The 12,280-nt window shown below is 38.1% G+C and overlaps 1 protein-coding gene across 13 annotated transcripts in view; it reads right to left on the bottom strand.

The window, feature by feature from the left end:
- TTC39B (tetratricopeptide repeat domain 39B) overlaps positions 1–12,280 on the bottom strand; it is a 124,752-nt gene that overhangs the window by 85,175 nt on the left and 27,297 nt on the right. For 8 of the 13 annotated variants that reach the window (XM_031676980.2, XM_072959398.1, XM_072959403.1 and 5 more), the window contains one exon: positions 9,651–9,685. The exons of 2 other annotated variants lie outside the window; for them this stretch is intronic. In XM_031676980.2, coding sequence (XP_031532840.1) covers positions 9,651–9,685 — 35 coding nt within the window. Of the gene's footprint in view, positions 1–9,628; positions 9,686–10,647; positions 10,672–12,280 lie in introns of those variants that run through there. 3 more of the 13 variants (XM_072959401.1, XM_072959408.1, XM_072959407.1) reach the window with 3 other exon arrangements.

The following is a 12,280-nucleotide window of genomic DNA, read 5'->3' as shown; positions in this document are numbered from 1 at the left end:
AAAAGTGTTTGGGCCACACTGGCACCTAACATTCAGACTAAAAACCAGCTTGTGGTTCAAATTCTTAGTGCCAAAAATTTAAACATGAGCTTCCCATACAGCCCATCCATTCCACTCCTTGGTGTGTATGCCAGAGAATTGCAAACATTATATCCACACAAAGACCTGTACATGCTTGTTCATGGCAGCATTATTCCCAATGGCCCAAAATTGGAAATAACCTGAATGTCTATCCACTTACGAATGGATAAACAAAATGTGGTCTAGCCACACAATTGAGTATTATACAGCCATAAAAAATGAAGTGCTGACACGTGCTACAACATGGATGAACTTCAAAAGCCAGACACAAAGGAACATGTAGTATATGACCCTATTTTTATGAAATGTCATTGAAACAAATCTAGAGGCAGAAATTAGATTAGTGGTTGCTTAGGGGTGGGGGTGGGAGGGAAGAGCAACTGTAAAGGGGCACAGGGTTTCTTTTGGGTGATAAAAATGTTTTAAAATTGGATTGTAATAATGGCTGTATAATTCTGTAAATATACTAAACTTCAATGAACTGTAAACTTAAAACAGAGACTGTATGGGATATAAATTGATAATGCAACAGAGTTCTTTCTAAAAGTTCCCAGGGCGGAGAATCTCATGAGAAGGTTATTTTTTTCCCTTCCCAACTTAGAACCAAGATTGAATTATACACATTTCCTTCTTGCATCTTCCCGCATGACAGTTTCATTTTCCCCTTCCCTTATGCAGTCACCTATAAAGTTCTCCACCATGTTTTTTCCTTCCTTAGTGGTACCTACAGTAACAATGTCAATGGCATCTTAGATCCAATAAAATAATTAAATGCCAAGTTGGTTAAGAAAAATCAGGTTGAGCTGGGGAAGGGAGGTCACCCCCAAGACCTGAGCAACATTTGTATTATCTAGACAGGGAAGTCGGGTCAAAAAAAGAAAGATCACAGAAAAATGAAAATAAATCTAACTCTGCCTGTAGTTACTCGTTGTAATTTAACCACTATGAAGAAAAATATTAACCAGATGTTTTTCAACTATCACTCATCAATTTTCGCCCTAAATAACCTTAAGACAGACCAAACTATTGCACCATAATTACCCATCTAAACTGAAAGAGTGGGGCAGGGGGAGGGAGAATGCCTTAAGAGCTTTACCTCATTCTAATCTACAATTTATGGTTCAAAAGAGAAGGTGTAAAGAAGGGAAAAGTCCATGAGAAATGCTAAGCTTCAAACTATTTATATTTTCATTGTAAGCTTCTTACCATCCAGCTAAAAATGTCTACCTCTTTCGCTTCTAGAGGTAAGAACTGATTCACTGCAGTTCCTGCACATGAACACATCCATCCCACTGCATTCACACTGACTGAGGACTCAATTAAACACCTACGAATGTCTATAAAAGGATAAATGCAAAATTTGAATAATGTGCTATGGACTATAAGAGATCACTGCTGGGAACATATTAAAGCTGCATCTGTTCTAATAGTCTTTGAAAACTAATGTGATGTCTCCTCTGACTTCTCTAAACTATCATAAAGAGAAAATCTTGATTAGTATCCAACCAGGTCCCTGAGTTAATTAGATTTTTGTACCATTGCCCACTATAGTTTTTATGAGAAAGAGGTTAATTAAAAACACTACCAAGTCACAGTGATTCCAAGTGGTTAGTCTACTCTCCCCACTCAGCAGAGGCCAGGAATCCTTGGTGATCTGACTTCAGTTGTGTCCACAGGTGTCCCCAGTAACCTTGGTATCCCTCAAAACCCAAAATCAATGCCAGCCCTCCTATCTCCCAACCAGAAAACAGCATTCTTTGGAAACCCTGGAACATTTTATTTATTCTTCACATGTCATATCACAGTTAATTTATGAACAGACTTCATTTACACCCACCACTGTATTGTCAGAGATGGTAGTTATGTACAAACACCCTGTCATCAGGGCACCAAGATGCACACGTCAGCATGGAATTGTTAAATCAGGAAGCAAGAGACTGACAGAGCTCACTGTCTGGCAAATTTCTATAGGTCATGAAATAGGTCTAATGTACGGTCTTTCTCTAAGTGGTCACCTCCTATGCTAAGCAAGTAAGAAAGCTCATAAACAATTTTTATTTTTAGAAGGGATATGGTCAATGTGCCATTAATGGGAGGGAGGGAGTGAGGAAGGAGGGAAGGAAGGAAGGGAGGGAGGAAGGAACTCTAATTTTCCCTCCAGTTCCAAATGTTAGAGATGTTCGTATGATCTACCAGCCTGAAAACCTAGTAACTTCAGTTAGTCAGTTAAAATAACACAGTTGTTACCACAAAGATCCAGAACTAGAAAAAAACCTACATCTGTGGTGGTAAATCCATTAAAGAGAAAAGGCGAGTAGAAAATAGTTTTCCTTCCTGGAAACAATTTAAGGCCTCTCTCACCTGTTAGCTTGCACCTTTTCATCATAAATTCAGAAGAATATATTCGAAAGAAATTAATCACCAGGTTGGCAAAAGGACCATTTCCTGCTGCAGACAGGCTGAAGCACTGCTATCTGCACATAAAACCAAAATATGTGCATAAGGAAAAAGAGCTCTGTTGAGTTTGGCAGCTAATGCATCCCAAAGGGAAAGTCATGGCACCATGAATTTAAGAGGGAATAGGGGAGAAATATTGGCAAACCCTGAAATTAGGAGAAACTAAAAGTTCACATTAAAAAAAGTGAAGAATTTTTTAAAATTAACATGTCTTTGTAATCGGAGGGAAAACATACAAAATTTTTAACAGAAAAATATTGAAAACCAGATTACTTCTGCAGTATTTTTAAGTTAAAAATTTTGTATATTTTCCCTCTGATTACAAAGACATGGGTCAATAGCTCAGGAAACATAGTACAGGAACATCACACTTTATGTCATAGAAATAAAGGGAAACATCCAAGAGAGCTTTTCCTGTGAATAAAGCATATCCTACTTTCAAAATGTTATCTGAAAACATTTTTAGTCATTTTGGAATGTATGTTGACAGCAACAGGGGAGGGCAGTAAAGTACTGATATTTACTGAGCACCTACTATGTGTTTATACCCATTACCACATTTAAATCAAATTTCATTTTACCTTCTCAATAAATCTGTGAGAGGATGAAGAAACTGAGACTCAGAGAAACTGGTCCCAGGCCTCTCAGGCAGTAAATGACTGCTGAGACTGGTGCTCAGGTTCACCTGTCAAGTCCAGGGGCTCGTCTCTCCAGAAAGGTACATCTGGTTGTGTGCACCTAAGCCAGGTAGAACCACACTGCTGCACTTTGGAGTTCTGTGACTGCCTGGCATGCTTTCTTTCTTCTTTCCCTGCCATTTTTTGCTACTACCAACAAATTGGCTTCTAAAATCACCCCCTTCACCATACCTCCTAGAACTCTGGCAAAATCCTGCCAAAAAGCAAAGTTTATCAGAATCAAGTCAGTGTTCATTGTAAATAGACGCTGGATGGAGGCCTCTACTAAAAGTAAAGGGCAAGATTTTAGACCATGGACTCTAATGTCTACTTTGGCTACCCTTTCTGGCTTTGGGCTCTATTTCAAATAGGTGAGGATCTCTATCAGGTGAAGTGTTACTATTATGTGTTGCTACAACTAAGGTGAGAGGAGTGTGTACCAGGGACATTTTGGTAACACTGAAAAGGAAACACAAAACTGTTTAAGAGACAGTCTTAAGAAGTGTCACAGAAAATAATTCACATCAGAAACCTAAAAGAACAAAATAAATTCTAGAATGAGTAAACGTTTGGATTTGCTAAACTGAGCGAGACAGGGAAGTTAAAATTGAAAGAAAAAGCTGGCAACAGCACATAAATGCAGCTGAACAGAAGCTGAAAGAGGCAATGAATGGAAAAGAAAATGTGAGATAATTAGGAAGTGAGATAGCGTTAAAGAGCTATTGTTTTCAAGACAAGAAAAACTGTAATACAGTTGACGTAGGATAAAGAAGCAAAGACGTACAAAGCCTCCAGAATTCCACATTTTAAGAGTTCACAGTAGGTTTCTGATAGTCATGAATCAAAAACATCTCCACCACAAGGGTCATGTCCTGACGCTATTCTTTTGAGAACCAGTTATACTAATACTGAAACATATAAAACATGAAAAAAGCAGTTTTGTGCAAATACAGACATATAAATCAAAGAAACAAAATAGAAAGCCCTGAAACAGAGCATTATTTTTTATGTTTTCATAATTTCTTAATTTTTTAATTATTTTTAAATAAAGTATAGTTGACTTATAATGTTTCAAGTGTACAGAAAAGTGATTCAGTTATGCATATATATATTCTTTTTCAGATTCTTTTCCATTATAGGTTATTACAATGTACCAAATATACTTTCCTGTGTTATATAGTAGGTCTTTGTTGTTTATCTATGTTATATATAGTGTATTTGTTAATCCCAAATTCCCAATTTATCCCTCCCCTACCTTCCCCTTTGGTAATCATAAGTTTGTTCCCTATTTCATATATTTGTGAGTCTATTTCTGTTTTGTAAATAAGTTCGTTTGTATCATTTTTTTTAGATTCCACATATTAATGATATCATATGGTATTTGTCTTTCTCTGTCGGACTTACTTCAGCTAAAATGATAATCTCTAGGTCTATCCATGTTGCAAATGGCATTATTTCATTCTTTTTTATGGGTGCATAATGTTCCTGTGTGTGTGTGTGTGTGTGATATATACATATATATATACACACATCACATCTTCTTTATCCATTCATCTGTCCATGGGCATTTAGGCTGCTTCCATGTCTTGGCTATTATAAATAGTGCTGCTATGAACACTGTGGTGTATATATCTTTTTGAATTAAGAGTTTTCATCTTTTCCAGATATATGCCCAGGAGTGGGGTTGCTGGGTCATAAGATAACTCTATTTTTAGTTTTTAAAGGAGCCTCCATACATTCTCCATAGTGGCTGCACCAATTTACATTCCCACCAACAGTGTAGGAGGGTTCCTTTTTCTCCACACCCTCTCCAGCATTTATTATTGGTAGACTTTTTGATGATGGCCATTCTGATCAGTATGAGGTGGTACCTCACTGTAATAATGTTGATTTGCATTTCTCTTATAATTAGCAACATGAAGCATCTTTTCATGCGCCTGTTGACCATGTATAGGTCTTCTTCAGAGAAATGTCTATTTAGGTCTTCTGTCCATTTTTTGATTGGGTTCTTTGTTTTTTTGATATTGAGCTGTAAAAGCTGTTTGTATATTTTGGAAATTAAGCCCTTGTTGGTCACATAACTTGCAAATATTTTCTCCCATTCTAAAGGTTGTCTTTTTGTTTTGTTTATGGTTTCCTTTGCTGTGCAAAAGCTTTTAAGTTTAATTAGGTCCAATTTGTTTATTTTTGCTTTTGTTTCTATTACTCTAGGAGATGGATTCAAAAAAATAATGCTGTGATTTATGTCAAAAAGCATTCTGGCTATATTTCCCTCTAGGAGTTTTATAGTATCCCTTCTTACATTTAGGTCTTTCATCCATTTTGAGTTTATTTCTGTATGTCATGTTAGAGAATTTTCTAATTTCATTTTTTTAACATGAAGCTGTCCAGTTTTTCCAGCATCACTTATTGAAGAGACTGTCTTTTCTCCATTGTATATTCATGCCTCCTTTGTCATGGATCTATTGACCATAAGTGTGTGGGTTTATTTCTGGGCTTTCTATCCTGTTCCACTGATCTGTGTATCTGTTTCTGTGCCAGAACCATACCAGTTTGATTATTGTAGCTTTCTAGTGTAGTCTGACGTGAGCGTGATTACTCCACTTCCATTTTTCTTTCTCAAGATTATTTTGGTTATTTGGGGTCTTTCGTGTTTACATACAAATTTTAAAAATTTTTGTTACAGTTCTTTGAAAAATGCCATTGGTAATCTGATAGGGATTGCACTGAATCTGTAGATTTCCTTGGGTAGTATTGGTCATTTTAATAATGTTGATTCCTCCAATCTAAGAACACAGTATATCTTTCCATCTGTTTGGTCTTCAATTTCTTTCATCAGCATCTTATATAAAGAGGTAACACTGTCATTGTTTGCTGACGACATGATACTATATACAGAAAATCCTAAAGACAACCCGAGAAAACTACTAGAGCTCATCGATGAATCTGATAAAGTTGCAGGATACAAAATTAATATACAGAGCATTATTATTTTAATAAATGTATTATATGATAAAGAAGGCATCATACATACATTCTTTCACTCACAGACTTAGCAAATGGTGTTGGAATAGTGGGCTAGCAATTTTAGGGTTGGTATGAGATCTAAATTAAGTTCAATTGGGCTAAGTCCATGTAATGCGAGTACCTTATAATAACAAAATAATCCTAATTCCTCCCTCTTGGAGCTTGTATCATTGCTGTCATTCATTTCACTTATATGTAAGCATACATAAGCATGCATATATACATAAGATATAAACATAAGCATACATAATCAAATACATTGTTGGTATTATTTTCAACAAACTATTATCTGTTAGATCAGTTAAGAATAAGAAAAATTTTTATTTGACTTCTTCCTTCTTTGATGCTCTTCCTTATGTAGATCTGAGGTTCTAACCCACATTATTTTCCTTTAAAGAATTTCTTTTAATATGTCTTGCAAAGCATGTCTATGGGCAATAAATTCCTTTTATTTTTGTTCACCTGAGAAAGTCTTTATTTCTCCCTTACTTTGAGAGTAATTTCAGAGAGTAAAGAATTCCAGGTTGATAGTTCTATTTGCTCAACATTGAAACATTTCACTCCACTTTCTTTTGCATGCCTGGCTTCTGAGGAGAAGTTGGATGTGATACTTATCCTTGCTCCTCTATAGGTAAGGTTTTTTTTTTCTTTCAGGATTTTTTTCTTTATCTTTGATCTTCTATAGTTTGAAGATAATAAACCCAAGGGTCATCTTTGAGGGTGGTGGATTTATCCCGCTTGGTGTTCTCTGAGCTGCTCAGATCTGTGGTTTGCTGTCTAACATTAACTGTGGAATTTCTCAGACATTATGGTTTCAAATATTTCTTCTGTTCCTTTCTCTCTTCTATTCCTGGTGTTCCCATTATGCATATGTTATACTTGCTGTAACTGTACCACAATCCTTGAACATTCTGCTGCTTTTTTCAGTCTTTGTTCTCTTTGCTTTTCAGTTTTTGAGGATTCCATTGCTATATCCTCTAGTTTCAAGATTCCTTCAGCCGTGTCTAGTCTAATAAGCCTATCAAAGACATTTTTTACTTCTGTTAGAGTGATTTTTATCTTTAACATTTTTTTTTTGGTTTTTCTTATGATTTCCACCTTTCTACTTACATTGCCCATCTGTTCTTGCATGCTGTTTAGCTTATCCATAGAGCCCTAGACATGGTAACCACAGTTGTTTTAAATTCCCAATCTGACAATTCCAACATCTCTGCCGTGTCTGTCTCCTCAAACTGTGTTTTTTGCCTTTTGGTATACTTTGTCATTTTTCTTGACAGTTAAACATGATATACCAGATAAAAGGAACTGCTGTTAAGAAGCCTGTGGTCACATAGTGGTGAAGTGTGGGGAAAGGAAACAGTCTATAGTCCTGTGATTGGTCCGTCTTTTAGGGAGCCTGTGGCTCTGGACTGGGAACTTTTCAAGTGTTTCTTAGCTTTTCTTAGATGGGACAGGATGGCTAGAATGGGCTGGAGTTCCCCAGGTCAGTTAGGCTCTGGTAAACTATTTTCCCCTGAAGGCAGTAAACTCTGGTGTATTTCAAAATGGTTCTTTTCCTCCTCACTCTGCCAGAAGCCCTAGGGATTTTTCTCTCCTATTTACTGTGGGAACCTAGTGGAGCTTCCAGAGGTAAATCTCACATGCTGGGGTTGGAGGGTGCTTCATATGGGTGGGTCCGCCTGTGGTTCTTAATTCTCAGAACCTCCAGCAATGTATCAATCACAGCTGAGATTTTTTTCCCACCCCAGCACTGGCTTCCGCTCTGGTGTGCATGACTCCCAGTATTTGCCTTGTCTGTCTTTCCAATTTTGAGGGCAGCTGTTTACCCTGTATCCTCCCCTTTCTTATGGATCCAAAATGAGCTGTAGATTTTTCAAGTCTGTTTAGCTCTTTACCTGTTGTAAGGACAGAGTGGCAACTTCCAAGCTCCTTACATGTTTGTTTCTCTGATTTGACTTTTTAAAAAAACTAATAGATGTTAGAAATTGCTCACAGTGCCTTTCAGACTTAAAGGTAAATCCACTGCCAGTCTAATGCAGCCAGTGAAAGCTCAGAGAAACACACGTTTTAATGTGCACCACCCATCAGTCACATCAATTACATCAGTCTGACCTGTTTTCATCTCTGAGACCTGAACCCCTTTTTAGTGTGTGTCTGGTGTTCTAGCTTTCCTCTGGGAACAGCAGTGCCTCCACTGGTGAATTCCAGGCACCAGCCCCACAATCTGATCCTTTTCCACCTCCCGGACTCCAGTGTCCCATGCAACGCAAGCTCTGTTCCTGCCCACACTCAGAGCAGAGCAGCAGCAGCAGGGCTGAATAATTATAAGATTTCTGCATGGCAAATTATGCACTCACCATAAAAGTAATTTTTAAAAATCACATTAACAAATTATCTTCTGAAGAGTACAGTACAAAAAGGAAGGGAGAAAAAAAGTAACATTAAAGTGGGAAGACCTGACAAACACTATGTCAAGTGACCAAGTTCAGCATCAACACTAGTAGCCAGGTTGATAACGTGTACCTTTGATATAATGTGATGAGAATGATGCTTTCTATCTGTGGTCTTCCTCCCAAAAACACATGACCTCAGTCTAATCATGAGGGAAAAGCAGACAAATCACAACTGTCAGTTGGAACCCTACTGGAACCCTGATCTCAGACCTCCAGGCTCCATAACTGAGAGAAAATAACTTTCTGTTGTTTAAGCCACCAAGTCTATGGTATTTCGTTATGGCAGCCTGAGCAGACTAATACAGAAAGGCACCTTGAGAAATATCAAATCAAGAGCAATAAAAATATTCATCCTGTCTAATACAATAATCAATCCTACATCGAAGTCTCTGGAGATCATTAAAAATATGACAAAGCTAAACACATTAAAATATTCATTCCTTAGTTTTAAGTTTTTAAACCAGCAACATTTAACAACCTAAATATCTAACGATGGAGGAATGGGTAAGGGAGCTGTCGTGTTCCACTTGATCTAATATGATGTCATTTAAAATCATTACAAAAATTATGTAGGGTCATAGTAAATGCTTTTAATAAAATTAAGTGCAAATCAAAAGTAAAATTTTACAATATGAGGCAAATCATGTAAATAAATATGGACAAAATATAAAAGGGTTAGCTATACACAAATAAAATGTAATTTGTTGGGAAACATTTTTCTTCTAGTTTATTTAGTTCATACTACAAGAAATAATACTCAACACAGATTTGATAGTAAATGTAGAGTAGATCCTTTCTTAAGCTTAGTCACATCCCAACTGTTAAATTATAGAGAAGTGAGTTTTTCTGACAGTGGTCACTATGCTCAAAAAAATGAGAATGAAATATTTACAGTTTTTACAAGAAAACCATCAATTTTTCTTTACTACGTACTTTTTATTACGTTACTACTTACATAGAGAGGGTTTCCAAGGCATCTTCAAAGATGTCCTGGAGGGGAACAAAAAATATAGTGAGTTTCTCAAGAATCAAGAACTTTAAATATAAAAGAGAAAGTGTGTGTTTATGTGTCTGTGTGTGCACGCACGTGCGCATGTGCAGGGGCGGAGGGGGACAGTTTTGGTGAAATGCAGTAGAATCATTCCACTTAACTCTCCTAATGATTCTTTTCTGAGAACCAAGCATATGCATTTAAGTGAGGTTTAATTTAGTTTAGTTTTGTTTTTTTTTAATAATTAAGACTAGTAAAATACTCAGCTAGCAATCAAACTGGGCTAATTTGAAGAGAATGTGACTCCTTAACGGAGTCTTCATTCCTCAGTCTCATTCAACCCAGAAACAGAATAAAACAAACAAAGCACAGGATGTGCCCAATTCAGTTGTCTCTTTCTCCACTGCAGCCAAGTGAGCACCCCAGGCCATCGCGTCACATCGAACGCCACTACCTTCCCAGCAAGTCTCCTGCCACCAGCCTTTTCTTTTTTTTATTTTAAAAAAATTTTAACACCTTTATTATGGTATGTTTCCTGTACAGTAAACTATGCATATTTCAGATGTACACTTTGATGAATTTTGATAGATGTATATACCAATGAAACTGCTACCACAATCAAAGATCCTTAACATTTCCATCACTCCCCAAGAGGCGCAATTTTCAAATTCCCACTTAGCCTCTTATCTGCACCATAAAAGGCAGCCCTCTCCTTCATGCCACTGGCCTGTTAAAAAGCTGCAAGAGAAGAACCTAAATACAACACACACACACTCGTAAATCCACACATGCACCCCACATGCATACACACTGACTCACTATCTCACCCATAAACTCAGTCATACACACACACACACACACACACACAAATACCCTCACCCACAAACTCATACATCAACAAAACTCCCTCACAGCTGTGAAAATCAAATCCCAGCTCCTCATCCAGGTATTTGGGACCCACCATTACCTAGTCGAATCTTCACAGCATCCTTCTCTCACAGCCCTACCACCATCACCATAGCCAAGCACAAGGACCTCGCTGGTCTCCCTCCTCCCCTGCCTGACACCCTTCATTCAGTTCTTCACACCAGAGCTACAGTTACTCTTTTCTTTCTCTTCTTTTAATAAGCTCATTCCACTCCACTGCTTTGGACCTCTTTAAAAGTTTTCCATCACACTTAGAATAAACCCAAATTCCTTCCCATGATCTGCGAAACCCTAAAGGACCCATCTGGCACATGATCACCTCTCCACTCACTGGCCTGCTTACTCGTCCACTTCAGGCACAGATCTGTCTTTCTGTGCTTTGCACAAGTCAAACTCATCCCACACCTCTCTGCATTTTCTGTCCTAGAATACTCTTCACTTCAACTCATCCTAAGGCTGACTCCTTCTCATCCTTCCTTTCTCAGCTCAGAAAGCCACCCTCTCAGAGACCGCCTCTAATAACCCTAATTAAAATTGCTAAGAACAGCAGCTCACTTATAGCTTGCAGTCATCTGATTTCCTTAATTCACAATACGCATCATAATCTCTAATCGTCCTGTTTGTTTACTTGGTTATTATCTGTCTCCATCAGGGCAGGTTCTCATTTACCAAGTTTGCAGAGAAATCACCAGAGCTTATTAGCAGAGTTGTTGCTCAAGAGATACACTTTGCCTAATGAATGAATGAACTGAACTTGAGTCATCAAGACACCAACCACATCACCTCATTTAGAGCTATGACACAGAAATGAGGAAAGAGGGTTACACAGCTTTTCCCTTGTGGGCCATTGATATTGATCAGTGTGTACACTCCACTGATTCAGCATTCAGGCAGGAAAGCAAAAAACTGTGTAAACACTGCAAAGAAGAAACATTATTAGTAGTGGCAGAACTGATTGAGAATTTGGGATCCCTGACCCCACCTACATTAATAGCATACTCTGTAAGAGAGGGAGAGTCAAGAACAATTCCATCTTATCCTCATTCCGCAGAGATTAGTGACTGAAGTAAAATCAGAAGCCCATGAACCAGCTACTAGAAGAGAAAGGAACTGGTCCTGAAGCAAAAGAACCTATACTAGCCAATAGAAAAAAGATGCTTTTCTGGCCAATATAAAAATTCCTAACTAGAAAAATACTCCTTTCTCCAAATCGGAAGTCTGAAGAGGCTCTTGGTATCAGAGACTTTGCCATTTTGAATCACAGCTCAGTGTCCCACATGCCAGCACAGAGGTTTATCACGTGAGGGTTTGGAGGAGGAGAGAGGCGATGCTCTCCAGAAACCCAGATCTGGCTGTGATGACCAGTTGCCTGTGCCAGACACCAGCTTCCGGTCCCTTTGGCACCCCTGTTAACCCCACCTGGCTGACCTATACCAGGAAGGAGGAATGCAGAGAGCTGGGAGCTTCTGTGCATCCGTCCCCCTGGCAAACCTCAACCCAGAGCAGGACACACAGCAGACACCCAGATACTTAACGAGTGGGCTTCAGAAAGGATGAACTGGGAAGACAGCTCTTCTTTTCAAAGGAGACAAGGCTAATATTTACACTTAAACAAGTCATACCCCACCTCCAGATCCTCAAAACAAGAAAAACTAAATTATATCCAG

Source organism: Vicugna pacos, chromosome 4 (assembly GCF_048564905.1).
Source record: "Vicugna pacos chromosome 4, VicPac4, whole genome shotgun sequence".
Classification (NCBI taxonomy): Eukaryota; Metazoa; Chordata; class Mammalia; order Artiodactyla; family Camelidae; genus Vicugna; species Vicugna pacos.
Note: the sequence above shows the minus strand (reverse complement) of the source record. Positions and strands in the feature narration are given on the sequence as shown.